This window comes from Sceloporus undulatus, chromosome 2, assembly GCF_019175285.1.
Source record: "Sceloporus undulatus isolate JIND9_A2432 ecotype Alabama chromosome 2, SceUnd_v1.1, whole genome shotgun sequence".
Classification (NCBI taxonomy): domain Eukaryota; kingdom Metazoa; phylum Chordata; class Lepidosauria; order Squamata; family Phrynosomatidae; genus Sceloporus; species Sceloporus undulatus.
The window spans coordinates 180,978,665-181,003,744 of NC_056523.1; the positions used below are offsets into that span (position 1 = coordinate 180,978,665).

The 25,080-nt window shown below is 43.6% G+C and overlaps 1 protein-coding gene across 1 annotated transcript; it reads right to left on the reverse strand.

The window, feature by feature from the left end:
- Positions 1 to 1,938: 1,938 nt before the first annotated feature.
- Positions 1,939 to 24,375, reverse strand: IGFBP6 (insulin like growth factor binding protein 6). The gene is made up of 4 exons (XM_042450999.1): positions 23,776 to 24,375; positions 5,788 to 5,927; positions 4,547 to 4,666; positions 1,939 to 2,955 (listed from the first exon to the last, which is right to left on the reverse strand). The coding sequence occupies exons 1-4, from the start codon at positions 24,146 to 24,148 to the stop codon at positions 2,842 to 2,844; spliced, it is 747 nt and encodes a 248-aa protein (XP_042306933.1). The 5' UTR covers positions 24,149 to 24,375; the 3' UTR covers positions 1,939 to 2,841.
- Positions 24,376 to 25,080: the final 705 nt, after the last annotated feature.

The following is a 25,080-nucleotide window of genomic DNA, read 5'->3' on the forward strand; positions in this document are numbered from 1 at the left end:
GCTGGGGAATCCTGGGAATTGTAGTCTATTGTGGCCTCAGAGCCATCTCTGACAGAGAAGTCTCAATGTCTCCCAAACACTAGCATTCCCAGGATTCTCTAGCACTGAGTTAAAGCAGTCTCAAAGTGGGTTATTATTCCTGCAGTGTGTGTGAGAGATACAAAAGCTAGGGACTGGATTCATTTGGAGGATCTCTGTGTCCAAAACACACTGCTTGGACTGCCAGGGCTCAGTGCTATGGAATCCTGGGAATTGTAGTCTATTGTGGCCTCAGAGCCATCTCTGACAGAGAAGGCCAAATGCCTCACAGACACCAGACTTCCAGAGCATTGAGCCGGGGCAGTTAAAGGGGTCTCAAAGTGCAGTGTGTGTGTGTGTGAGAGAGGAAAGCGAGGGAGTGTGGATGAGTAGCTCGCCTGGGCTGAGGCTGCTCTGGAAGTAGAAGAGGAGGAGGAGGGAGGGAGGGAGCCAAGGAAAGTGGCCAGGACCAACCAGAGGAGCCCCTGCTTTTCCTCATCATCACAGCCTTCTCCCTTCCACCGCAGGCCCCAAAGGGCCAAACAGCCGGCAAGAGGCTATGCTCCCAGGCAAGGCCTCCTCCTTGCCCGAAGAGCCCCTTCTGCCTCCCTCTCAGCCCTGAGAGGCTTCTGGAGAGGCGGCTCTAGGCTCCCCCCCCCCACACACACACACACTGCCTCACTGCTGGTCCTAGGCCTCCCCTGGGAATGGGTCTTGCGACCCCCAAAGGTTGGGAACCACTGCTGTAGACTCTTTCTCTGGGGCTGTGATCTGGAAGCGTGGAAGCAATTCCCTTGTCAAACCAGGGAATCCTGGGAATTGTAGTTTCTTGTGACATGTATGTATATATGTGTGTGTGTTTGACTATATATATATATATATGTGTGTGTGTGTGTGTGTGTGTGTGTGTGTGTGTGTCTGTCTGTGTGTGTGTGTATATATATACACCTTGAAGTCTGAAGAATAGCCAAGGCAACCTGACTCTGCCCTGGCTGAGCTTTTCCTGAGGGTGGGGGGGGGGGCAACCACTCTCCTCTCTCTGGTTGTCTGAAAACTCTGTGTGCCTCCCAACAGGACTGGTTCCTCTGTAGCCCCTCGCTCTCAGAGTCAGGGCCAGTGTTTCCAATTTCAGGGGTTTGTCTCGGAAATTGGGATTTTTCAGGGCTGGCACTGGAATAGAGCCAGACACGGAAATCACATGGAAAGCACTCAAAAAATCCCCATTTCCGTGTGAAAGTCACGAAATTGGCAACAGGGATTAGATCTGCTCTGTCTACTGTTAGCTCAGGGGTCAGTTGTACCTCCACAGCACCAAGCTATGCCCCTCAATTTGTAGCTCATTTTACGTTCTCTCTTTGTGAGCAGAAGGTTGTCTTCCTGTTAGAGATTTTCTATTACTGAGTCTACTATAGTGACAGCGCTTCAGGGTTTTTTCTTCTTCGTTTGTTTTACGCACAGGAGATGGATAGTATATAGAGCATGTTGTTTACACATCACATGGAGGAACAGATAGACACCTACAACTCAGTGCTAATGTGGAAAACAGCATCCATTTGGAGCCATTTCAGGCCTCATCCATCTTGTCTGTTGCAGAACACAGCCCCCATTAACCTGATTGTTACTGTTTTCAGGCATACATCAGACCGTTGTTAGTGTCCTTTGTTAAGGAGCCATTTATCGGCATACAGATGCCATCAAATTATTTAGCAGACTGATGACCTGAATATGTTAGGAATGAGTAATCTTGCTACTTGTAAACAGAACTAACTTCAGTTGCCAATGAAAATTATGAATACAGCTTTAAATGTCAAATGCAGTTATGACCTGTTTAGTGTTTCTTTTGGTAGGGGTTATTCCTTTTTTTCTTTTTTTCAGTTTCCTTGCACAGCGATCTTGATAACAGCTCAGTCACCAAGAAGAACAGCAAAGTACTGTATTAATAGTCATCTGATGTATTGTAACCAATAACAATGAATCATACAGAAGTCAAAACCCACCCCTTCCAACACACAAGAGTTAAATTAAAAGCACATTGCAGAGAAGAGAGAAAGATCTTGTGTGCTGCTCGTCTGTAGAGAAGGCAACTCAAGCCTTCCTTCAGTAATTCCCATCACCATCCAGGTAGCTCTCCCCATAAGCTACTTGAGCAGAAGACTGAAGAGACCGGGAGACTTTCCTGTATGTAGGGTCTTGGCAGCAATATGGAGACCCTTGAACAGGTTCATTTCTCTCCATTCCATATTACCCCTTTGGGGTATATTATGGTCTTCCCTTCTATAAGCTTGTCTCCTTCCACCATGTAGCCTTCCCAGTTCTGAATCAAATCTACATCAATAGAAGGGCAATTAAATACATCCAGGCTGGCATTAGCTTATCCCTTACCACACACCTCATATAACCACGTGCAGTGCTCTCTTGAGAACTATACATACACTACTCCCCATATTTGGCTGTCTTACTTGCCTGCAGGTTTAGCACTGATAATAGATGCTACAGAATAGCTTGCCCACCTGCCAGTGCATCTTTGCAGTGAAACCCAATAGCTTACACAATAAAGCATCTTCAGTCATGCAGTTGGAAAGAAGTCACCTGTATGCTATTGCCCTGGTGCAGCCAGTCCAGGCTCTTCTCCCTTTTCGTGGGCTGTTTTCAGATAAGGTAACTGCTCCAAGATAATACCAGGGCAGGCAGGATCCCAACAAGGCATGAGCCACACAATAAGTTAAAAGCAAACATTTTCTTTGACCATTCTAGTAGAGAGATTCCTCTCTGGTCAGAGAGTCTCTGTTGCTGGAGTGCAGTGTGCCCTCTCTGCCACTCCACTCAGTCACTGTTAGCAAGCAGACAGAGGGGGTTTGCATCCAGTCCTTCCAACCGACGGCCTCGCTTATCCACACACCAGCACTGGCCTCTCTTCTGCCCTTTAGATGCCAGACACTGTAGAGAGGAAGGACATTAATATGGGGCAGGTAAGAACATCAGTCAATAGTATACCCTCAGTAGCAGAGTTTTCCTTACTTAATCATAGACTAGTGGATATTATCTTCTTTCATATTAACCAATATATGCTTGCTTAACAGCCGTTCCCATTAAATATACCTTTGAAATGGAAGGGTAAAATATGCCTTCCCTTTTAATTGTGGAGTGGGTGCCTTTGTTTAAAACAAAATATGCACTCCATTGCTTGCTTTGGACAGGGCCACCTCCAGGTCTCACAGTGTGGTAGGGCACATTCAGACATTCATAATTTGCTGAGTCTACAAAGAAAGAACATCCACAGTATTCTTCAAAGGATGTATCCCTAAGAATCCACAACCAACATTTGTTGTCCAAAGTGGCTGTGGATAGCCCTGCTTTGCTAGTTCTGTACGCTTAACACTATATTCAGCATTTTCTCTCTAAAAAGAAGTCCTTCCCTGAACTCACTGGCCAGCCCCTGTAAAACCTGTTGGCTTCCCCTTTCAGCAAGACAATTGCCAGATCTGATTTTCCCACACAACTAGGTGCTTGTATTTTTCCACTCTTGCCCTTCAGCACCTATACATTAGTAGATTTAGATATATGACACAGCATCAAAACCAGCATCTATCTCGCCCTTTTACTAGGTGTTCTTGCAAGGAGCCAATGTTGGATGTTCATTCAGTCCATGCAAAAAACTTTACCAGTAGCCAGGGATCATTAATTCCAAGGCATTAAAACAGAGATGGACAACTTTTCACTTTTTGGATATTATTGGGCTGCAGTTCCTATCATCAACTCATTGTCTGTGATGCATATCATTCATGGAATTTGTAGTTCAGCATCATCTGGAGGGCCCCAAGTTGCCCACCCCTGCTTTTAAAAGAAAGCAGCCAGGCAGATAATGAATAAGGAACAGGCCTTCTACAGCATTACTGCTGTACCTAGGATTGGGTTATCAGCCATGTTGGTGCTGTGATCTTATATCTCACTTAAAGAATGTTATATAAAGGTTTGTATAGAGTTTTTCACATATTTTACATTTTAAAACATGGCTATTTTGACTTTTGAAACTGTATTTTAAATTTATATATTTTAAAGCTTTTGTATTGTTTTTAAATTGTATTGTTTTAAATTTGCTATTCACCGCCTTGAGTCCCTGTAGTGGAAGAATAAATGAATAAAACAATAAGAATATGTATTTCCATGCTCACTCTTACACTGCAGCTGATATCACAGGTCCAAAACACAATGCAGAAATAATCCAGTTTGAAACTGTTTTAACTGCCCTGGCTCAATGCTAGGGAATTCTGGGAACTGTAGTTTTGTGCAACATTTAGGCTTCTCCATCAGAGACCTCTGGTGTCACAATAAACTACATTTGCCAGGATTCTCTAGCACTGAGCCAGGGCAGTTAAAGCGGTCTCAAACTGGATTTTTTTTCCTGCCGTATGTTTTGGACCACAGTTGAAAAATCTTCACCTTACCAGCCCAAGGCTGGTTTGTGTTTTCATGGTGGAAGCCAAAGAGCAATTCCCATTTCCCCTCTGAACAACATTGCTGTCTGTACCTGTTTCCGCCTGTAGAAACCTTTGGTGTCACAGTTGGGGATAAAGATATCTTGACCATCCAGGTAGAGTGGAGCCTTCAGCTCCTGCATGATGGCTGCCAAATGCATCCGGCAAGGAGCCTGCTCAACCGAGGCAAGACAGAAGTTAAAGTTAGTGACTGGCATCAACACTTGTGGAACATATGGAGAAGGGGGATGGAAGCAAAGAGTCCCTCAAGACATGTATTCAATTTGATAATTGAATGTGATAATACAGTTGGCCCTTCATTTTCGTAGGGGATCTGTTCCGCCCCCACCCCTCCCATGAAAATGGAGACTCGCCTATATTAAAGCCCCATAGGCTTGGATGGGGCGCATGCCCACAAACACATGTGGGGCATGTGCCGCAGGGGTGCGCCCCATTGAAAATAACGGAGGTCACCCCTCCGTGAATATTGAAGACCCCGGACCTGAGGTCCGCGAGAAAGGAGGGGCAAGTATTTCACAATGTGGAAGTCTGGGCCCACTTGTAGAATGAATATCCCTGTCAGAATCACTATATGAAATGAAAACTAGCATGGAGAGGTGCTCAGGTTCACACCGTCTTTGACATGCTGGCTTTCTAGAGTTTGGGTTTGTGTGTTTTAAACCACATGTTACTAGTTATATGATTCCTTCCCTGCTTTCTGAACATGTGTGATCCCAGAAAGATTATACCACATACATTTCTGATAGGTTGTAGGAGTTTAAGTAAGCTACGCAGGAAAGAAGGAAGAAAACAAAGCGAACAGATGAGAGCAACAACATGTGGCAGTTTCCTAGTTCTTTGAGCTCCAGTATCATTACGCAGGAAAGGCTGTGAAAAGTTACTTTTGGACTACAACTCCCAGAATTCCCCAGCCAGTATTGGCTGGTTCTGGAAGATATTGTCCAAAAAAATCAATTTCTCCAACCAGGATGGGCTGTTGGTATCTGTTGGGGTTTGGTTCCAGGGCCCCCCTATGAATACCAGAATCCATGGATGCTCAAGTCCCATTATATACTATGGGGCAGTAAAATGGTGTCCCTTATATAAAATGGCAAAATCAAAGTTTGTTTTGGGGAATTTTTTGGAATATTTTCAAACCATAGATGGTTGAATCTATGGATGCAGAATCTGTGAATACAGAGGGTCGACTGTATGCCAGTAAGTCATTGGCTGGGAAAAAAAAGCAGATACAGCTCCTATCTTTACCCAAGCAGAAGACTCTCATTCCACATACCGTATCAAGATCCTCTTTGGCATCACTGTTTAAGGAGAGCTGCTCCATCTGGGCTTTGCCAACCGGGGCCTCTTGTAGTGGATCCTGGCTCTGCAAAGGGAGCGGCTGTGGAGTGAAGTGATCTGCTCCATGATTCTCACCTGGAAGGAGAGCACACAGATTTCAGCACTTGAGACACCTTCTAAAAAGACAAGGAAAGGAGGTCAAAGACCACTTCCATGACAGCAGCTCCCCAACTCACTGCTGTGAACTAAAGAAGTATTAAAAATTAAGCCAACATCCTGGATACATCTTACGCCTGATGTTATCCATCAAGTTTCCCATTCTCTTTGGTATGAGAGACACTGTGGGAAATCCATTTACCATGTGGCTCTCTTGTCCAGCACCTTGCTGCCACCTCCCAACATTTGCTACCTAAGACATGCATCTCACTTTACTTAATGGAAGGGCCAGGTCTGTTGAGAGAATTTGCAACTACAGCTTCTTGGGGAATGAAAAAGGAATGCACATACACGGGGATGCAGAAATTGTCAATATAAATTGGCCACATCTAGAATCAGCGTGGTGTAGTGGTTTAAGCTTTGGACTATGACAGTGGAGAGCAGGATTCGAATCCTGGCTTGGATATGAAACCCACTGGGTGACCTTAGGCAAGTCACCCAGGGAATGGCAATGGCAAACCTCCTCTGAACAAATCTTATCCAGGAAAAAAAAAACATGACAAGTTTGCCTTAGGGTTGCCATAAACTGGAAACAACTTGAAGGCACAAAGAAGCAGCAGCAACAGGCTGCTAGCACTTCCTTCTCTCACCCCTAGAGGGAGCATGGACATTTTGTGATTCCTTGATGCATCACTGATGGCTGGCAGGTGCACAGACACCCCAGACTGGCATTGCCACCTAATCAGAAAGCACACCTTTGTCTCCAAGTCTTGCGTCCCAGCAAAGGGGAGAGGACCGGACTAGATGTTAGTAAGAATTCTGACTAATGACACCTGCACTAAAAAGGGAAAAGATCTCCCAGTCCTGCCACAGTGAACCCTCCACCTTTGCTGGAGTTAGGGACACAGCTTCCTGGTGAAAGTGGAGTAATCACAAATAAAAAACACTATTTTTTTACCTGAGAGAATACCTCTCTAGGAATCTCTAGGTCCTCCAGGGAATTCTGTGGTCAAGATCGGCCAGAAGTTGACCATGAAATTGCACTGGAGGACCTACACATGCCTAGAAAAGTGTTTCTCTCTAGGAATATCTAGATCCTCCAGCATGATCTTTGGCAGAAGCTGATGACAGAGTCACACTGGAAGACTTAGAGATTTCTAGAGAGAACATATGAAGCAAATCTGTAAATAATCAAATGTGAAAAAATCAAAGCCACAAATGTGAAGGGCTGACTAATTTCGATAGAGGAAGCACACAGGTCATACTTGATCCATGATCCTCAGGTCGTACTTGATCCATGGTGACCATGTAGATGAGACTCCAAGACTCCCTGTCCTCTGCTGCTCTGCTCAGTTCCTGCAAATTCATACCTGTGCCTTTTATAGAGTCCATCCATCTAGCATGCAGCCTTCCTCTCTTTCTGCTTCCCTCCTCTTTCCCTAGCATTATTGTTTTCTCCAATGAGTCGTGTCTTCTCATGATGTGTCCAAAGTATGCCAGCCAGTTTTGTCATCCTGGCTTCCAGGGAGATTTCTGGCTTGATCTGCTCTAGGTCCCATTTGTTTGTCTTTTTTGGCTGTCCAGGGTATCCTCAGCAATCTTTTCCAGCATCACATCTCAAATGAATGGGTTTTCTTTTTATCTTCTTTCTTAACTATCCAACTCTCACATCCATACATGGTAACTGGGAGTGCAATGGCTTGAATGATCCTAACTTTTGTGCTAAGTTGTATATCTTTACATTTTAGGATCTTTTCTAGTTCTTTCATAGCTGCCCTTCCCATTCTTAGTCTTCTTATGATTTCTTAACTCCAATCCCCACTCTGATCAATATTTGATCCAAGATATGAGCACTCTTTTACTATTTCTATTTCCTCATTGTCTAAGGTGAATTTGTGTAAATTCTCTGTGGTCATTATCTTTGTTTTCTTTATGTTCAATAGTAAGCCTGCCTTTGCACTTTCTTCCTTGATCTTCCTTAGTAGTTGCTGTAGGTGCTGTTTTCTGTTAGTGGTATTGTGTCATCAGCATACCTTAGATTGCTGATATTCCTTCCTCCTATTTTTACTCCTCCTCCTTGAGTGTCCAAGCCTGCTTTTGGTATAATATGTTCTGCATACAAGTTGAACAGGTAGGGTGAAAGGAGGCAGCCTTGTCTGACCCCTTTGCCAACTGGGAACCATTCTGATTCTCCATATTCTGTTCTGACAGTGGCCTCTTGTCTTGAGTACAGATGCCTCATTAGGACTATCAAATGTGTTGGCACTCCCAAGTCTTTAAGGGCGTTCCATAGCCTTTTATCATCTATGCAATCAAAGGCTTTGCTATAGTTTATAAAGTACATGCTGATTTTCTTTTGGAATTGCTTGGTGCACTCCATTAGCCACTGTAGTTTCCCCCATACTCTAATACTATTGTGTTTGCAGAACTGGAATAGTGGGAAGTGACAAACTGCACCAACGCTGCACAAAGATTATTTGCATGCCTATGGTTGCTTGCATTCAGACAGATGGAGATAAGCGTGTCCAAACGAGGGCGACTAAAATGGTGAAGGTTCTGGAAACCATGCTCTATGAGGAATGACTTAGGGTTCTGGGGATGTTTAGCCTGGAGAAGAGAAAGTTAAGAGGTGATATGATAGCCCTGTTTAAATATTTGAAGGGATGTCATATTGAGGAGGAAGCAAGCTTGTTTTCTGCTACTCCAGAGAACTGGACCCAGAACAATGGATGCAAGTTACAGGAAAAGAAATTCTACCTCAACATTAGGAGGAACTTCCTGACAGTAAGGGCTGTTTGACAGTGGAACACACTCCTTTCTCGGAGTGTAGTGGAGTCTCCTTCCTTGCAGGTCTTTAAACAGAGGCTCAATGGCCATCTGTCGGGTATGCTTTGATTGGGAGCCAGTAAGTCATTTTTGACTTATGGTGATCCTGAGGCAAACCTATCACAGGGTCTTCTAGGCAAGATCTGTTCACAGGGGGTTGCCCTTCCTTTCCTCTGAGGGTGAGAGTATGTGACTTACCAAAGGTTACCCAGTGGGTTTCCATGGCCAAGTAAGAATTTGACCTCTGGACTCCAGAGTCATAGTCTCAAACCATTACACCATGATACATTACATTGCAAAACATTACACCACGTTAGTTTGGTAAAAGTATACTGTTCTTGTCCTCAATGAGCAGTCAAGTGGCTACTAACAGTTTCAAATGGTACCCTTTACCATTTTTTGCATGGCATTCCTTCTACACAGCACTCAAGCTGCTCTAATTAAATATGGCTCATTCCATAAAGCCACACTTTAAATCAGGAGTGCAGAAACTTCCTATGCTTTCATTGTTGGGATGCCAGTGACTAACAAATTGGAAGACTACTGACTTGTTTCTTTGAAGATCCAGTATGAGGTTGGTGAAGTTCATTGGTGAATCAGGATTGATAGGGTCAGAAATAAGGACACAGGCAGAAATCCTGAAGTCCTCCCTCCAGATGTTGAAGTGCAAGTCCCAGCAGCCCTCCTCAATATAACCAGTGGTGAGAAATGCTGGGAGATGCAGACCAACAACATCTGAATGGCCACAGAATCCCCACCTCTGCTGTAAAATGATCAAATTAAGTATATGCTACCTTGAGAACCAGCATGATGTAATAGTCTGAGTGCTGGGCTAGGATTCAGATCCCTACTCTGCCACGGAAACCCACCGGGGTGAGCTTCCGCAAGGCACATTCTCTTAGCCTCAGAGAAAGGCCATGGAAAACCTCCATTAAATAAAACACGGTGACAGGATTGCCATTAGTCAGAGTCAACATGTAGATACATAATGATGAACAAGTCTATAGCAACCCATGCTGTTTTTTTAAAGAAGGAGAGATGTTGCTGCTTGTCCAGAAAAAACACACCCATGCATATGTGTGTAACTATATAGGTACATAAAAACCAGATATACTGTACTTCACTATTCTCTCTTTCAGTGGGGTGCTGTGGAAAGGAATTGCATCCAGTAGCCTGAGTTCTTTGGACAAGAGGTCTTTAGGTGGGCCAAGATCACAGCCAGAATCCTTGGCCATTGGTTAGGATGGAAGTCCAACAAAATATCTGGCTGAGAACCACAGACATCGAAAAAGGATCAGATAAAAATATACATTTAAAAATACAGAATGGGAAGCAAATCATGGACATTTCCCAGTGGGTTTTTTTTTAACGATGAACCACTTCTAGCCAAAAGGCTGTTTCAAGCCTTTTAAAGTCACCGTAACATAAAGTTCCCATTTAAAACAAAACAAAAGCTATCTAATCTTTCCTTACAGTTCCATAATCTTGCCACTTCTTCGATCCGATGGTGGCGTGTGCTCCAGTTCTGGGAGCCTCACCCAGTTTGTGGTGAGTTGGACTCATTTCTCCCACTATAATTATCCAGTTATGATTGCCCTCAGGGGGGGAATTCAAGGTCTGTCAACAAATTAATGTCTGCCCACCACCACCTTGGCATCAAGGATGGGCCAGGAATTTTTGGGTTTCCCACTTTCTATTTGAGACCGAAGGGAGAGGCTCAAAGGCCAGGTTTCATTAGAAAACTGCTCCCCATTTCTGCTCTTCAGAACACCCAGGTGAAACACATAACTCCTAGATGAGTCCCATCCCTATAAATTTCAACCTTATGCTCAAAATAAGACTTAAAACACTGTTAGCTCTGTTGCTTCAGCTGGCAGCCATTCCAGCAGACTGTAACAGAGAGATAGAGAGAGAGAAGACATGAGATGCAGGACTATCCTGCAACTTGCTCCCTGGCAATACCTCTCTCTCAGCCTCAAAGAAAGGCAACAGCAACCCCCTCTTAAACAAATCTTGCCAAGAAAGCCCCTGTGATAAGGTCACCATCAATTGGGAACAACTTGAAGGCACACAACAGCAGCATCTCCTCTTTTTAGAGTGCAAGCTTTTTAATTAGCTGCACACAAGCCATTCTGAATGGCTAAGCTGCTTGATAAAAATGCTAACATGAAGGAGGGTAGCAAAAACCAAATAGAAATGGTCCTTAGTGAAGCAATCACAAATCCAAAGCCAGACTGGGACCCCTGTTGAAAGCCCATGCATAGCACCTTAGAGACTGCCAAATGCACCTTGGAGTACTCAAGACCTTTCTTTTGGCTCAAGTGTAGATATGGGCTGAGTCAAGTTTTCTCCCATGAACTTACTCTCTTCCATACAACCCCGCAAGAGGGCACTAGAATTCGCTTTCTTCCAGCTGTCTACTGGGAAAGTAGTGCCAGTGTCTTCTGCTCAGTGCAGGCTACACATAAGAACCGTTGGCAAAGCCTCAGACCACTCTTGGCTGCTGAAGCTGAAGGAGAAGCAAGAAGGTTGGACAACTCTTCAAAGCGTTCTTAGTGGACAAAGCACGGATACGTTCCTATGACAAGTTCCCTGGGTCTGATCTGCATTGCAAAAATAATGCATAGTTTTTTTGTGGGTTTTTCAGGCTATGTGGCCATGTTCTAGAAGATTTTCTTCCTGACGTTTCGCCAGCATCTGTGGCTGTCATCTTCAGAGACTGCTTGCCTGGGAAAAAGTGCGTCTATATATACTGTGTGAGCCTGGGAATGCAGGAGTGATTTGCATGTGTATTGTTCTGTGCTGATGACAGGCCTCAGGCTGGGAGGCTAATGCAAAAGAGGATTCATGTCTGCTAAATGGTGATTATTATCTGCTGGGAAAGCCCCTGACTCTGAGTGGTTTCCCATTTGCATTTGTTGAGTCCTTATTTTGTTTTTATTTTGTAGATGGCTCTGTTCATCCCCAGTTTACTCCACAACAACCACCCGCTTAGGTAGGTCAGGCTAGGTACGAGGGATGTGTCCATCGTGAATTTCACAGGGGCTTGAATATGGATCACCAACTGTCTGACACGCTAACCCAGGGTTCCCAACCCATGGTCCCTAGGAAGTCCATTGATGGGCTTTAGGAGGGGTCTCTGAACCAGGCACACACAAAAAAAGTTTTGTCCCTTTTTATTACTATGAAAGTTGTCCCTATGGGAACGGGGGAGACTTTAAAAAAACATTATTAAGTTATTGTATAACTCCAAACTAGTACAGAGTGACATAGGATGCTACTGTACATGGCCAGGTAATGTGAAGTTTTCATCAGGCTCTCAAAAAATTTGTGACACACCTTGCAAAAGTTTAAGAAGCACTGCTCTAATCACTGGTCCAAACTGGCTTTCAATGTGGGTACTTGGTGTTTTGTTTTTAATTGTCAAGCAGGGAGTTCACTTTGGAAAATTATCAACGCAAGTGGTTCTCTCACCACAGTCTCTCAACAAAGGGGAGGATCTGGCAGGGCTTTCCACCTCTGGATTTGATTAGGAGAAGAGATGAAGAATTTGCAGACACTCTGACTATGGTTTCATGTAAACCTTTATTCTCCCCTGCAGCCACAGGTGGATTTTCCTTTCTCCTCCAGATTAGCCACCTGTAAGACAAGGTGAAAACAAGCAGGCTTCCAGATGTTGTTAGACTGAAACTCCCAGCGACCCCAGACAGCATAACTAAGAATAAGGAATGCTGGAAGCTGTAGTCCAACACCTCCTCCTACAATAGGTGGTCCATTTAGTTCTTTAAACCAGGCAGTGGTTTAAACTAGGCATGTTTCTTGCAAAGATATACAAACTGTGTGTTAAAGTAGTTCATAATCTGTGCCAGTTCTGCAGTTTGTATAAATTAATCTATATGATCACATATACTTTGCTAGTCATTAAGGCTAGCAAAGATTTGAGACTAGAGTCCTGGCCTCCTTCCTATGCTAGCCATTTACTCCAGCCTATTTTGATGGGAGCATGATAGCAGTTTGCTCATTAGGGAAGTCTGGAGAACTGAAATGACGCTGGTGCCCTGTGGTTCCAAGTCCAGTGTTTCCCCTGCTATCCTTTCAAAGGAGTTTATCACACAGGAGGGAAGCGCATACATCCCATGAATAAATGAGGATTAAATCCTATGAATATCCCACAAGAGCGGGATTGTTTTCATACGGCGTCACACTACATCACCATTATCCCAGCATTAACCTGTGAATAAAGCAGCCAAATCACACTGCTTTTTATTTTCAGGAAAATCCTGAAAATAAAAAGTGGTATGATTTGGCCACTTTATTCACAGGTTAATGCTGGGATAATGGTGAATTCGTGTGATGTCGTCTGAAAACAATCCCGCTCTTGTGGGATATTCACAGATTTAATACCCACTTATTCATGGGGTGCCGATGCTCCCGTGTGATAAACTCCTTAGACAGGTAAATTGCAGACTGTCTAATGTTCAAGACAAAGAGCCTGCCATTCCTATGAAGACTGGCAAAGTGCTGTTGACTCACATGACATGGATGACCACAGTAGAAGTTAGCTAATGACATGGTTGGAGAAGCCCCATCTCATATTGCTTGCCCTGCATTTCTTGGAGGTACATCTAATTGAGATGTACTGCATGGTGCAGTACTTGGGACTAGAGCTCTGGAAAAGATGAGGGTTTGAATTCCTGCTCAGCCATGGAAACCCAGTAGGTAACTTTGGGCAAGTCACCCTCTCGCTGGCTACTACCACACTGCAGAATTGATGCATTTTGACACCGCTTTAACAGTCATGGTTCCAGCCTATGGAATCCTGTTGTGGCACCAGAGCTCTCTGACAGAGAAGGCCAAATATTTCACAATACTACAAACCCCAGAATTCCATAGCATTGAGCGATGGTGGTTAAAGCAGTGTCAAACTGTATTAATTCTTCAGTGTAGATGCAGGCTCAGACTCTCTTATCTTGTGAAGAAATCCCTATGATAGAGTCACCATAAACTGCAATGACCTGAAGGGATACATTATCAAATATCAATAGAGTTCTCCCCAAAAGTTTAGATTCTGCAGATCAGCAAATGGTGTATATATACATGTATGTGGAATTTAGCCCTCCCTCAACACCAGGTTGTAAGCTACATTTCAAAGGAAGGAACTAGCAAAAACACCTCTTGAATATTCCTTGCCTAAGAAAACCCTATGAAAAATTAATATGGTCACTATAAGTCAATCGCCGACTTGGAGACACACACATATTTAAATCCCGCCCAGTAGGCTTTTACTGTATTTGTTAAATTACTTTTTAAAGTTTAAAATACAGTCGGCTCTTCATATCCATGAAGAAGACTAGGACTTGGTAGGGCAGCTATGAAGGAAATAGACAAGATCCTGAAGTGTAAAGATGTATTATTAATGACTAAATTTGGGGTGGCCCATACCATTGTATTTCCCATTTCTGTTTATGGTTCCAAAAGCTGTAGAGTGAAGAAAGCAAAAAGTGCTGAAGAAGAGTACTAAGGATAACCTGGACTGCTAAAAAGACAAATAAATGGGTCCTAGAGCAAATCAAACCTGAACTCTCCCTAGAAGCAAAGATGACTAAACTGAGACGGTTGTACTTTGGCTACATCATGAGAAGACATGACTCACCAGAAAATACAATTATACTTAGCAAAATAGAGGGCAGCAGGAAAAGAGAAAGACTGCATTCCAGATGGATAGACTCAGATCAAAGAAGCCTTGGATGCCCTGAGCTTGCAAACCCTGAACAGGGCTGTTGAGGATAGGGTGACTTGGAGGTCTATCGTTCATGGGGTCACATCAGGGACTGCCTGAAGGAAGAGGCCCCTCCCTCCTTAACTGTCATCTCGGCCTCAGAGGGAGCGATCAGGCAGATCCAGCAACATCAGGGACTGCCTGAAGGACGAGACTTCTCCCTCCTTTAACTGTCACATTGTATTTTGTATTGTATTGCAATTTTTTACTGTACACCGCTATGATCATTGCGGAATAGCGGTCTATAAATAAAATGTATTATTATTATTGTTATTGTTGTTGTTGTTGTTATTATTATTATTATAAGGTGAAATCAGTTTGACAGCAGTTAACAACATCAGAGTAATAGTCAATCCACAAACCAAAGGTACAGCAAGTCATTTGGAGAAGAAAACCAACAGAAGAACTTGCTTTGTTTCATGCACACAATTATTTAAAATATTATGTACAAAATTACCTTCAGGCTAGGTTTATAAGATGTATAGGAAACAAAACAAATTTCATGTTTAGACTTCCCAGATTTCATTAAGTATATGCAAATATTCCAAAATAAATAAATAAATCCCAAATACCTCTGGTCCCAAGGAGGCTCAACCTTAGAACTGATCAAATAGGTCTTCTCTAGACCTTGGGCAAGTCACACTCTTTCAGCCTCAGAAGATGACAGCGGCAAACCCCCTCTGAAGAAACTTGCCAAGAAAACCCTATGATAGGTTCCTCTTAGGGTTGCCATAAGTTGGAAATAACTTGGAGGCACGCAACAACAACAAAGTTGGAACCAGCCAACATAATGTCAGCCTAGGTGCCATGGCATTCAACTCTACAAGACTGTACAACAAAATTCTTCCAGAATCCCTTACTGAGGCATATATGAGCAACAAAACTGAGAGAAAAGGAGAGAGCAGATAAGTTTCCTTCATGAGATACCCCCAGCATTTTAAAAAAAGCATAGATTTTTAAGTTCAGTCCTGAAAACAGAAATCATTAGTAGTTGATGATAAAACAAACTATAGATGTTTCAGAAGAAGGTGGTTCAATATCTTTTATTTACCTATGCTTTCTTACTTACTTAGTGTAGTTTAGTTGTTTCATTTCACATGTGCATGTTGTTAGGCTGGGAGGTGGGAAGTTTATTGTAATATGTTGAATTGCTCTTCTTTTCTATGGTGCAATGCCTATTCTTTCCATGTTATATCTGCCTCTGATACCACTTTTTTTTTGTTTTTTGTTAAAGAAGTAATGCCAAGGACAATATCTACTTTGTTAACTGAGGCATCCTGTGTTAATGTAATGAGAAGCAGAGTGTAAATAATTTTTAACAAGTAAGCAAGCAACATGGACCACCCATTATGCACAGATTTGTGGTGGAGCAACTTCTCTGCCCATGGCCTGCCCATGAAACCCAGCTATAACCACTGGCTGGAAATTCATGGAACAACAGAATGGGAAGTTCCTCAGGCCTCTGGCTCTGCAAAACTGTTATGTATTCCACTCAATCCTGAGTTTTTTCCAAATGTACGGTAGGTCCTCAGATATTGTTAGATGTCAGCTCTCATCAACCTTAGATAGCAGGACCAATAGTCAAGGACTCTGGGAACTGTAGTCCAACATAATCTGGAAACCTATTTTTGAAAACCACTGGATGGCTCACAAAAGGAAGCGGCACCTTTCAGGATCTAATTTATAAGTGTGCAGCAAGAACATGATAACCTTCAATCCAGTGGCTCCCAAACTTTGATCCTCCAGATGTTTTGGAGCTCAACTCCCAGAAGCCCTAGCCAGCTTGGTCAACAGCCAGAAATCCCAGGATCTGAAGTCCAAAATATCTGGAGGACCAAAATTTGGGGACAATGGTTCTAATCTACCAGAAGCAAAAGGCTCACCTAGAAAGGGCACAAGGGAGAGCAGCAGCAGGAACAACCTGAAAGTTAAGACTTTGTCTAATATGTTACAATGGTCTCAGAAAAGGATAATGAACAGAAAACTACAAAAAACATTTTGATTTTATTTTTTTAAAAGCTCCAATTCCAGGAAATATAAATCAGTATAAAGAAGTATAAAAGGAGGGGCGTGTGCCTTCAAGTTGCCTGTCGATTTACAACAACCCATTAATTTCATAGAGTTTTCACAAGTCAGGAATATTCAGAGGTGGTTTTGCCAGTTCCTTCCTCTAAAATATAGCCACACACATGTAAAAGAAGGATGTCTTTGAAAGCATGCATCAGGTCATCCTGCCTGATGTGTACCTTCCAAGCTCTTAGGCATGTAGTTATCCAGCACTGGTCAGCCCCCGTCCACTTCCTCACCCTCATGAACTGTGATATCTATTCCCCTTAACTCTTTCAAAAAGGGATCCATCCACAGGCAAAAGTGTGCGTGTGGATATATAAGGTATGTGCAAATTCTCCACATCTGGGATAAAGTCCTCAGATTGCTCAGAGCAGTTATTAATAGTAGGAGCTGAGCCTTCTGCCCTTCCTCTGGTTAACTGAATGGTCCTATCCCACCTTTAAGCTCCACCGGATTTGCTCATCTATAGTACCTATGACTGGTTCTGGTGTAGCTGTTTACTGGCCCAAATTAATTTGTGTAGAAAGTAAAAGGAGGCCTAAACCAGCATCACAGAAAAGATTCCAGGGAAGGAAATATCAGCAATTTCTCTCTCTCTCTCTCTTTCTTTTTAAACCATTGCCCTAATAGTTTGTGTATATCTATCCTTTAAAAATAAGTTACTGTATATACTCATATATAAATCTAGAAATTTTAGTTTAAAAATGGACCCAAAAAACCTGAGTTGACCTATCAATGTAAGTTAAGTATCATACAAGTTTAACTCTTAAATAAAAAAGGAACCATCCCCTGGTGAAAGGCAAGAGTGTGATCTGTCCTGGAACCACTGACATCCCATACTCTCTCATCCCTTCACCCTTTAGTCTCAGCACAGTTATGCCTGCCAGAATTTTTTAAGTTCTTTGCATCCTTTCCTTTGCTTTATCCTTTAGATCAGGGGTAGGCAACCTTTTTGAGCCGAGGGCCGGGTTGTTGTCCCTCAGACAACTGGGGGGCCGAAGCCAAAAAATAAATAATTAAATAATTTTTTAAAAAATTAAATATATAAATAAACCAGGACAAATGTAGGACAAAATTTTCAAATGGAAGACACTTTTTTTAAAAAAATGGAGGACACGCGAAAAAATTTGCTGATTTTTTAAAAAATGTTAATATAAATGCATGTTTCTGAGGCTTCTATAGACAATTGCCCCTCAAAGGTCCCAGTGGCAATCGGCGGCAGGACCAGGCTGGGGCCGGTCCCAAGGCCTTGCCGGGCCACATCTGGCCCGCGGGCCGCAGGTTGCCTACCCCTGCTTTAGATCGTTTGTTACATGCCCTTAGGTTTTATTCTCGACCTATCCACAGGTCATATCAAAATCCATAATTTTGGCTTCCAAACCAACCCTCATATGAGGTCACCTTATAGTCAAGTATACATGGTAATGCAAATTCTCTTATTGCCTCAGCTTTGTTTATGAGCATTTGCACACATGGGAGTGAGCCAGCACCTCACTCTCCATCCACCACCTGGCATTACGTGGTTCACTTTTGACTCTCTTAAGAGCAAGCAATGTAAATTGCAAATAACCAGTTTGCAGGCTTCTGTTATGGTGAACGTTTAAGCTGCAAACAAAGCAATTTTAAAGGCTCTATTCCTAGACAGAGTTTGGGCACAGTACCAGAGATATAGACATTTTTCTTTGGGTTGCCACCGAACAGTTCTAGACAGAGCTCACAAGCAACAATGGTCTTAAATCGCAGCACCATTTCTGATCATAAATCTAGGTCAGTAAAAGAAGGGACAAGGCCAACACTGCTGCAAGTTCCAAACTTTTGCTAGCATTAATGTTACACAATTCAAGCCCAAGTTCTCCCTTCCCAAGATGTCTCTGTCCACCGCAGAAACTAGTAGATACTTGCATTCAGCAAAGCAAAAGCCACAAAGAACTCATAGGAGCCCTCCCATGGCTGGCTGGCTGGCTGCAATCCCTTTAGGGCATAGGTGTCTCATGGGGAAGGGCTGGAGCCCTACCAAGATCTGGACATCTGTATGTATGAGCGTGTGTAAATGGAAATGGAAAAGCCAAGCAGAAGTTAAATTTTTATTTAATAAGGGTGTGGGATCTTGTAGAGTTGCCCTCCCTCATGGAAGTTGAGGCTTTGGGCAGCAGGCACCATCTTTGAGCCCTTTCACACTACACAGCTGTAGTACTATGATTCCACTTCAATTGCCACAACTGCATCCTAGAGAATCCTGGGAGGTTTGGAGTTTGGTTGGAGGCATCGAAGGAGCTCTCAAGCCCTTCCTTTAAACTCCACAGGATTTAACCATGGTAGTTAAAGTGGAATCATAGCACTATAACACCCTGATGCCAAAGGACTCTTTCTCTACAACATGTCGACATCTTGTTCTCTGGAAGAGAGGAACCGTTCTCATCCCGAAACGAACATGCAATACCTCACCTGCACACAAGAGATGGCTACAGGTTGAGTCTCCCTTATCTGGTATTCAGAAATTGGAAATATTCCAACAACCCAAACATTTTTCATGGGTGGTTGAGATAGTGACACTTTGGCTTTCTGATGGTTCAGTGTATACAAACTTTCTTTCATGCACAAAATTATTTAAAACATTGTCTAAAATTACCTTCAGGTGATGTGTAGTAAGCTCCATATGAATGCTGTGTTTAGACTTGGGTCCCATCTCCAAGATATCTCATTATGTACATATATGCAAATACATGCATTCCAAAATCTAGAAAAACCTTCAAAATCCAAAACACTTTGGGTCTCAAGGATTTTGGATAAGGGAGATTCAACTTGTACTACTTGTACTACAAGGGAGATTCAACTTGTACTGGGGACAAGAAAGAAGAGCAAACCTTTAGAAGAGGGAAGAAGCAGGGCTCAAGAAGTTTACAAAACACTTCTTAGAAAAGCCAGCAGCAACTATACATTCATTATAACATCCAAAATCCACAAAACAGTGGTACCTTCAATAGACCAATCAAAATGTACAAAATAGATATTGCATGCTTGTGCATTATGGTTGGTCCCATCAATCCACTGTTTTATTTATTTACTGTATTTACTGTATTTATATCCCACTCTTCAGCCCTAAATGCTCTCAGAGTGGCTTACAGATAGTTATTCAGACGGTTTTGTGGATTATCGTTATTGTACTTTGCTACATGGCCAACAGGATTACCCTTGGGTATGTTTACACATTTATGAGAGAGCCGTGGTGCCTTTTACCACATTATCTCCTCTCTTCTTGTTTGCTTATGGAATCCCCACTGCTTCTGTACTGAAGGAGAAGAGCCTTTAGAAAAGCAGAGAACAGCCTGCTTCACTGTTTCAAGACTAAACATCTGTGTAAAGAACAAGAGCGATGGAAGCTTCTAGTCCACAGGGTGGCACGTACATCATCTCTGCAAGACCAGATGAACATTTGTGCCTTTTCAAAGCTAAAGACCACTAAGCAGTGAATGGCAACCCAGAGCAAAATGATTTTTAAAGCACAGCCACAAGGCAACATCCTTCCAATCAATCAATCAGTATCATGCTTTCGAAGGCAGTTAACCCCACCGTCTTGAAGAGGTTGACACACATTTCCTCAGTAAAATTTGATCCCGGCTAACAGAGAGCTAGCATTGACTGGCATAGTGCCTAGGACACTGGAAGACCAGAGTTCGAATCCCAACTTGGCCATGGCAACCCACTGGATCATACTGTCTCAGCCCCAGAGGATAGCAAAAGCAAACCCCCTTTGAAATAACTTGCCAATAAAAACCTCTGATCAGTTTACCTTAGGGAATGACTTAGCGGCACACAACAACAACAAATCATGAGACCGGTAGTGATTTGAGCATTGGACTACAACTCTGGAGATGAGGATTTGAATCTCCACTCAGTCATGGGAACCTTCTGGGGGATCTTGGGCAAGTCACACTTTCTCAGCACCAGTAAACCCCAAAGCCTTAGGATAGCCATAAGTCAGAAAGGACTTGAAGGCACACAATACCAGCAGATGAATTCACCACCCATCTTGAAACAACTATTTCTGTTGGAAAAGCACTTGCAGCCCTCCCAGTGGGTCTCCCCTCTGTGGCCAAAGAGGGTCTTAGCAAGGCAGGAGCAGGGTGACCAGATGTCCTAACCTCAAAGGAGGACAATGCATTTCCAAATGAAGGACATTTAAAACAAAACATAGGACAATACAAACTAAAAGCTTAAAACACTCATATAAAGATCAATTCATGCTTCTTAGTCCTGCTCCAAAGGGAAAACATTTTGGAATGAATAGAAGGCTGAAATAGAGGCCATGTCCTGCAAAAGGAGGACCTCTGGCCAAGGTAAACAAATGTCATAACCCCAAGGGAGGACAAGGCTCCACAAAATGTAGGACAGTCAAGAAAAATTTAGGACAGGACCAAAGAAAACCTGCCAACACTATAGACATATAAACTATGGGGATTCCTGGGATTCTTCCTGGATAGAAGGCTGAAATGGAGGACATGTCCTGGAAAAAGGAGGATCTCTGGTCCAGAGTGACCAGATGTATTATCCCCAAAGGAAGACAAGGCACTGTAGTATAAAATGTAGAATACTAAAAAAAAAAAAAAAATGGAGGAGATGACCAAATCAAAGCTCAAACTCTATTAAATTCATGCTTTTTAGTGCTGCTCTAAAGGACAGGTCTTGGAAAAGGAGGACTTCTGCTCATCTTGGGGCAGGGTAGGCAGATGTTCTAACCCCAAGGGAACGCAAAGCACCCCCAAAATGTAGGAAAGTCAAGAAAAATGTAGGGTGTGACCAAATCAAAGATAGAAATGCTCATCTAAATATAAAGTCCTGCTTCTTAGTCATGCTCCAAAGGAAGGAATTCCTTCTGGACAGAAGGCAGGAATGAAAAATGTGTCCTGGAAAACAAGGACCTCTGCTCATCCTGGGGAAGAGGACCAGACATCCCAACCCTAAAGGAGGACAAGGCACCCTAAAATGTAGGGCATAACAAGAAAAATGGGAGATGTGACCAAATCAAAGGTAAAACCACTCATCTAAAAATCAAGGTGCAGGGCTTTAGATTTAGATGAGTGGTTTTAGCTTTGATTTGGTCCTGTCTTAGTGGTGCTCCAAAGGGAAGACCCTTGGGGGGATTCCTCCTAGAAGGGAGGCTGCAGTGGAGGAAGGTGAGACACTGCAAAAATGTAGGAAAGTCAAGAGAAAAAGGGACCTACTAAAACAAATGACAGCACTTGCCCATAGGGAAACCGTACTTGCCCATAGAGGATCTTTGGGGAATACTTGCCCATAGAGCAGGCCTGCACAACATATGGCCCAGGGGCCGCATGCGTTCCGCCAAAGGATTTCAGGTGGCCTGTGAAGATGTGGAACAACTTCAAGGGTCCTCCACTGCCCAGCTTTCTCCCAAGGAGAAGGAGGGGTGGAGGAGGACAACAGGCAAACATTTGTCCTACAAAGCTCCTCCTCTACCTGGTTTTGGTGGAGGAGGAGAAAGAGAGGCAAACATTCGCCCCTCAAGGCTCCTCCATCGCTTGGCCTTCTCTTGAGGAGAATGCCAGGTAGAAGTGGAGGAGGATGGGATTAGTATTAATTAATTGATTCTAATTAATATTATGATTAAAACTTATCTGTGGCCCTAAGAAGTTTAGGTCCTCATATGAACTGGCCCAGGCTCTGAGATCTGCAGGAGAGGCCGTTCTTTCCATCTCACCACCATCACAAACACGGTTGGTGAGGATGCAAGGGAGGGCCTTCTCGGTGGCTGCCCCTAGACTCTGGAACTCCCTGCCCAGAGATCAGAACGGCTCCCTCCTTGATGTCCTTCGGCCGGAAGGTGAAGACCTACATGTTCACACAGGCATCTAGGGAACTGCTATATGACAGGCTGGGATGTTGGACCATTTTTAAAAAATGGATGCAATATATATATCAACAGCAGCTTCATTTATATACCACTTCATACCAGCTAAGCAGTCTCTAAGTGGTTTACAACTGTGAGCTAATTACCCCAACAAGCTGGATACTCATTTTAGCAAACTTGGAAGGATGCAGGCTGAGTCGACCCTGAGCCCCTGGCTGGGATTGAACTCACAACCTGTTTTAATGTCATAACAATCTCATTCCCTTCAAATGTACTGTTTCCTTTTTTTTTAAATTGCACCGAAGCTGCTCTGAGTCCCAGTGGCGAGAAAAGAGTGGGGTACAAATAAATGTAATAATAATAATAATAATAATAACAACAACAATAAGGGGGTGATGAAGAGCACTGGCAAGGGGTATAGAAATGCCCTTGCTGTGGCTCAGGGTCCACTCAGGCATCCTTTTGCAGGATGCTAAAATGAGTCCCCAGCTTGCTTGTTTATTTATTTATTTATTTGGAGTATTTATACCTTGTCCTTCAGCCCTAAAGGCTCTCAGAGCGGCTTATGATTATTATTATTATTAAATTTTTATTGAAGCAAAAAAACAAAAACAATCACAAACAAGAAACATAACATAAATACATTTCACCGGTCGTCTTCCTAAACTGTACAAATGAAAATTCTTGCTAGCTATAATCTCATAACTCCTAATCCTTTTAGATAAATATTGTCAAAAACTGAATTACACTTTTTAATTTATCAAGACCAATACTCAATATACTCCTGGATTGCTCAGAGTTATCAAATCCATATTTGGGCAGTGATCCAAAGTATTTACAGATTTAGATTATTATCTATATTCAGCCCTATACTTATACCTTTTAAAATAAACATCACAACTGCAATTATTATTATTTTTAATTAGATTTAATTAAATTAAATTTAACCCTACCCTCAGGCTTACAATCTATCTATCTATCTATCTATCTATCTATCTATCTATCTATCCATTCATCCATCCATCTATCTTTGCTTGTTGGGGGCAATGTAGTGGTCCTCTCAACCTTTGGTCCTCCAGATATTTTGGACTCCAATTCCCCAAAGTGCCAGTCAGTATGCTCATTGCTTAGAAATCCTGGCAGGGGAAGCCTCCAAAATCATCATCATCATCATCATCATCTAGAGGACCCAAGGTTGAGGACCAACTTCAGTGCACTGGGAAGCAGCATAGAAATGTGCTTGGCATTGCTCTAAAGGAGGGTGCCTGGCCAGGCTGGCTCACCTGCTGCAGCTGCTGCTGCTGCCTGGGTGGCTGCTGCTCCTCCGGCTGCTTCCTTGCAGAGCCCCTTCCCCCGGAGCAGGGCTTGGAGTGGGGCTCTCTCTCCAGGGCGAGGGGCACAGCGCAGCCCAGGGGCGCAGCCAGGAGTGTAGACACCGCATGCTTCCCCGGAGCCCCTCAGCAGCCCTAGCACAGCCCCAGCAGCAGCAGCAGGAGGAGGAGGATTGCTGCTGGTGGTGCATGCCTTCTCCTGGCAGGGGGCTTTGAAGGGCTCCCCTTGGGAAGGACCCCTCTTGCCAGAGCCCCAGGAAGGAGCCGTCCAGGAACAGCAGCAGTAGCACAGGAGCAAGAAGAGCAGCCTCAGCGACCGGGGCATGATGGTGGTGGAGGAGGAGGAGGAGGAGGCAGCCAGAGGAGGAGGAGGAGGCAGCCTGCCTTAAATGCTCCCTGCCTGCCTGCCCTCCTCTGCCCCCCAGCAGGGCCAAGAAGAGGAGGGGAGCCAGGGCAGGACACCACCCACTGCAGCAGCCCTCAGGACATGGGGCAGCACCGAGGGGGAAGCAGGCATGGAGCTCTGGTGGCACAGCAGGCTCTACATCTTGTCCTCTACATCTTGCCCCCTCCCTCCTTTGGGATTCAGACATCTTCTAGCCACCCAGGACCACATGGCAGCCTTCCCTCTCTGGGAGAAATCCCAAAAGGCCCTCCCTTTGGAGCAGGACTAAGAAGCATGGATTTATTATATGGAGAGTTTTGAGCTTTGATGCACATGCTCTTGTCTTACCCTTTTCTTCTGTGTCCTACATTTTGTGGTGCACTGTCCTCCTTTAGGGTTGGGACGTTTGGTCAGGGTGGCCAGAGGCCTTCTTTTCTTCCAGGACACATCCTCCATGTCAGCCTTCCCTCTCCAGGAGGAATCGCAAAAGGTCCTCCCTTCAGAGCAGTGCTAAGGAACATGAATTTATTATAGGGAGATGAGAGTTTTGAGCTTTGATTTGGTCATGTCTTACATTTTTCTTGACTTTCCTACATTTTGCAATGCCTTGTCCTTTGGGGTTAAGACATCGCATCACCCTGGACCAGAGGTCCTCCTTTTCCAGAACACATCCTCTATTCCAGCTTTTCATCCAGAAGGAATTCCAAAAAGTCCTCCCTCCAGAGCAGGACTAAGAAGTGCACCTTTACATTTAGATGAGCCTTTGGAGCTTTGATTTGATTTTTCTTGACGTTCCTACATTTTGTGATGCCTTGTCCCCCTTTGGGGTTGGGACATGTGGCCATGACCATTAGCATGACCAGACAGCCTCC

Coding starts and splice junctions, on each gene's coding strand:
- IGFBP6 (XM_042450999.1), bottom strand. CDS start 24,148: ATGCCCCGGTCGCTGAGGCTGCTCTTCTTGCTCCTGTGCTACTGCTGC. Junction 5,928..23,775: donor AGCAGCAGCAGCTGCAGCAG/GTGAGCCAGCCT, acceptor CTCTCCTTCCAG/GTGAGAATCATGGAGCAGAT. Junction 2,956..4,546: donor GTTTCTACAGGCGGAAACAG/GTACAGACAGCA, acceptor TCCTCTCTACAG/TGTCTGGCATCTAAAGGGCA.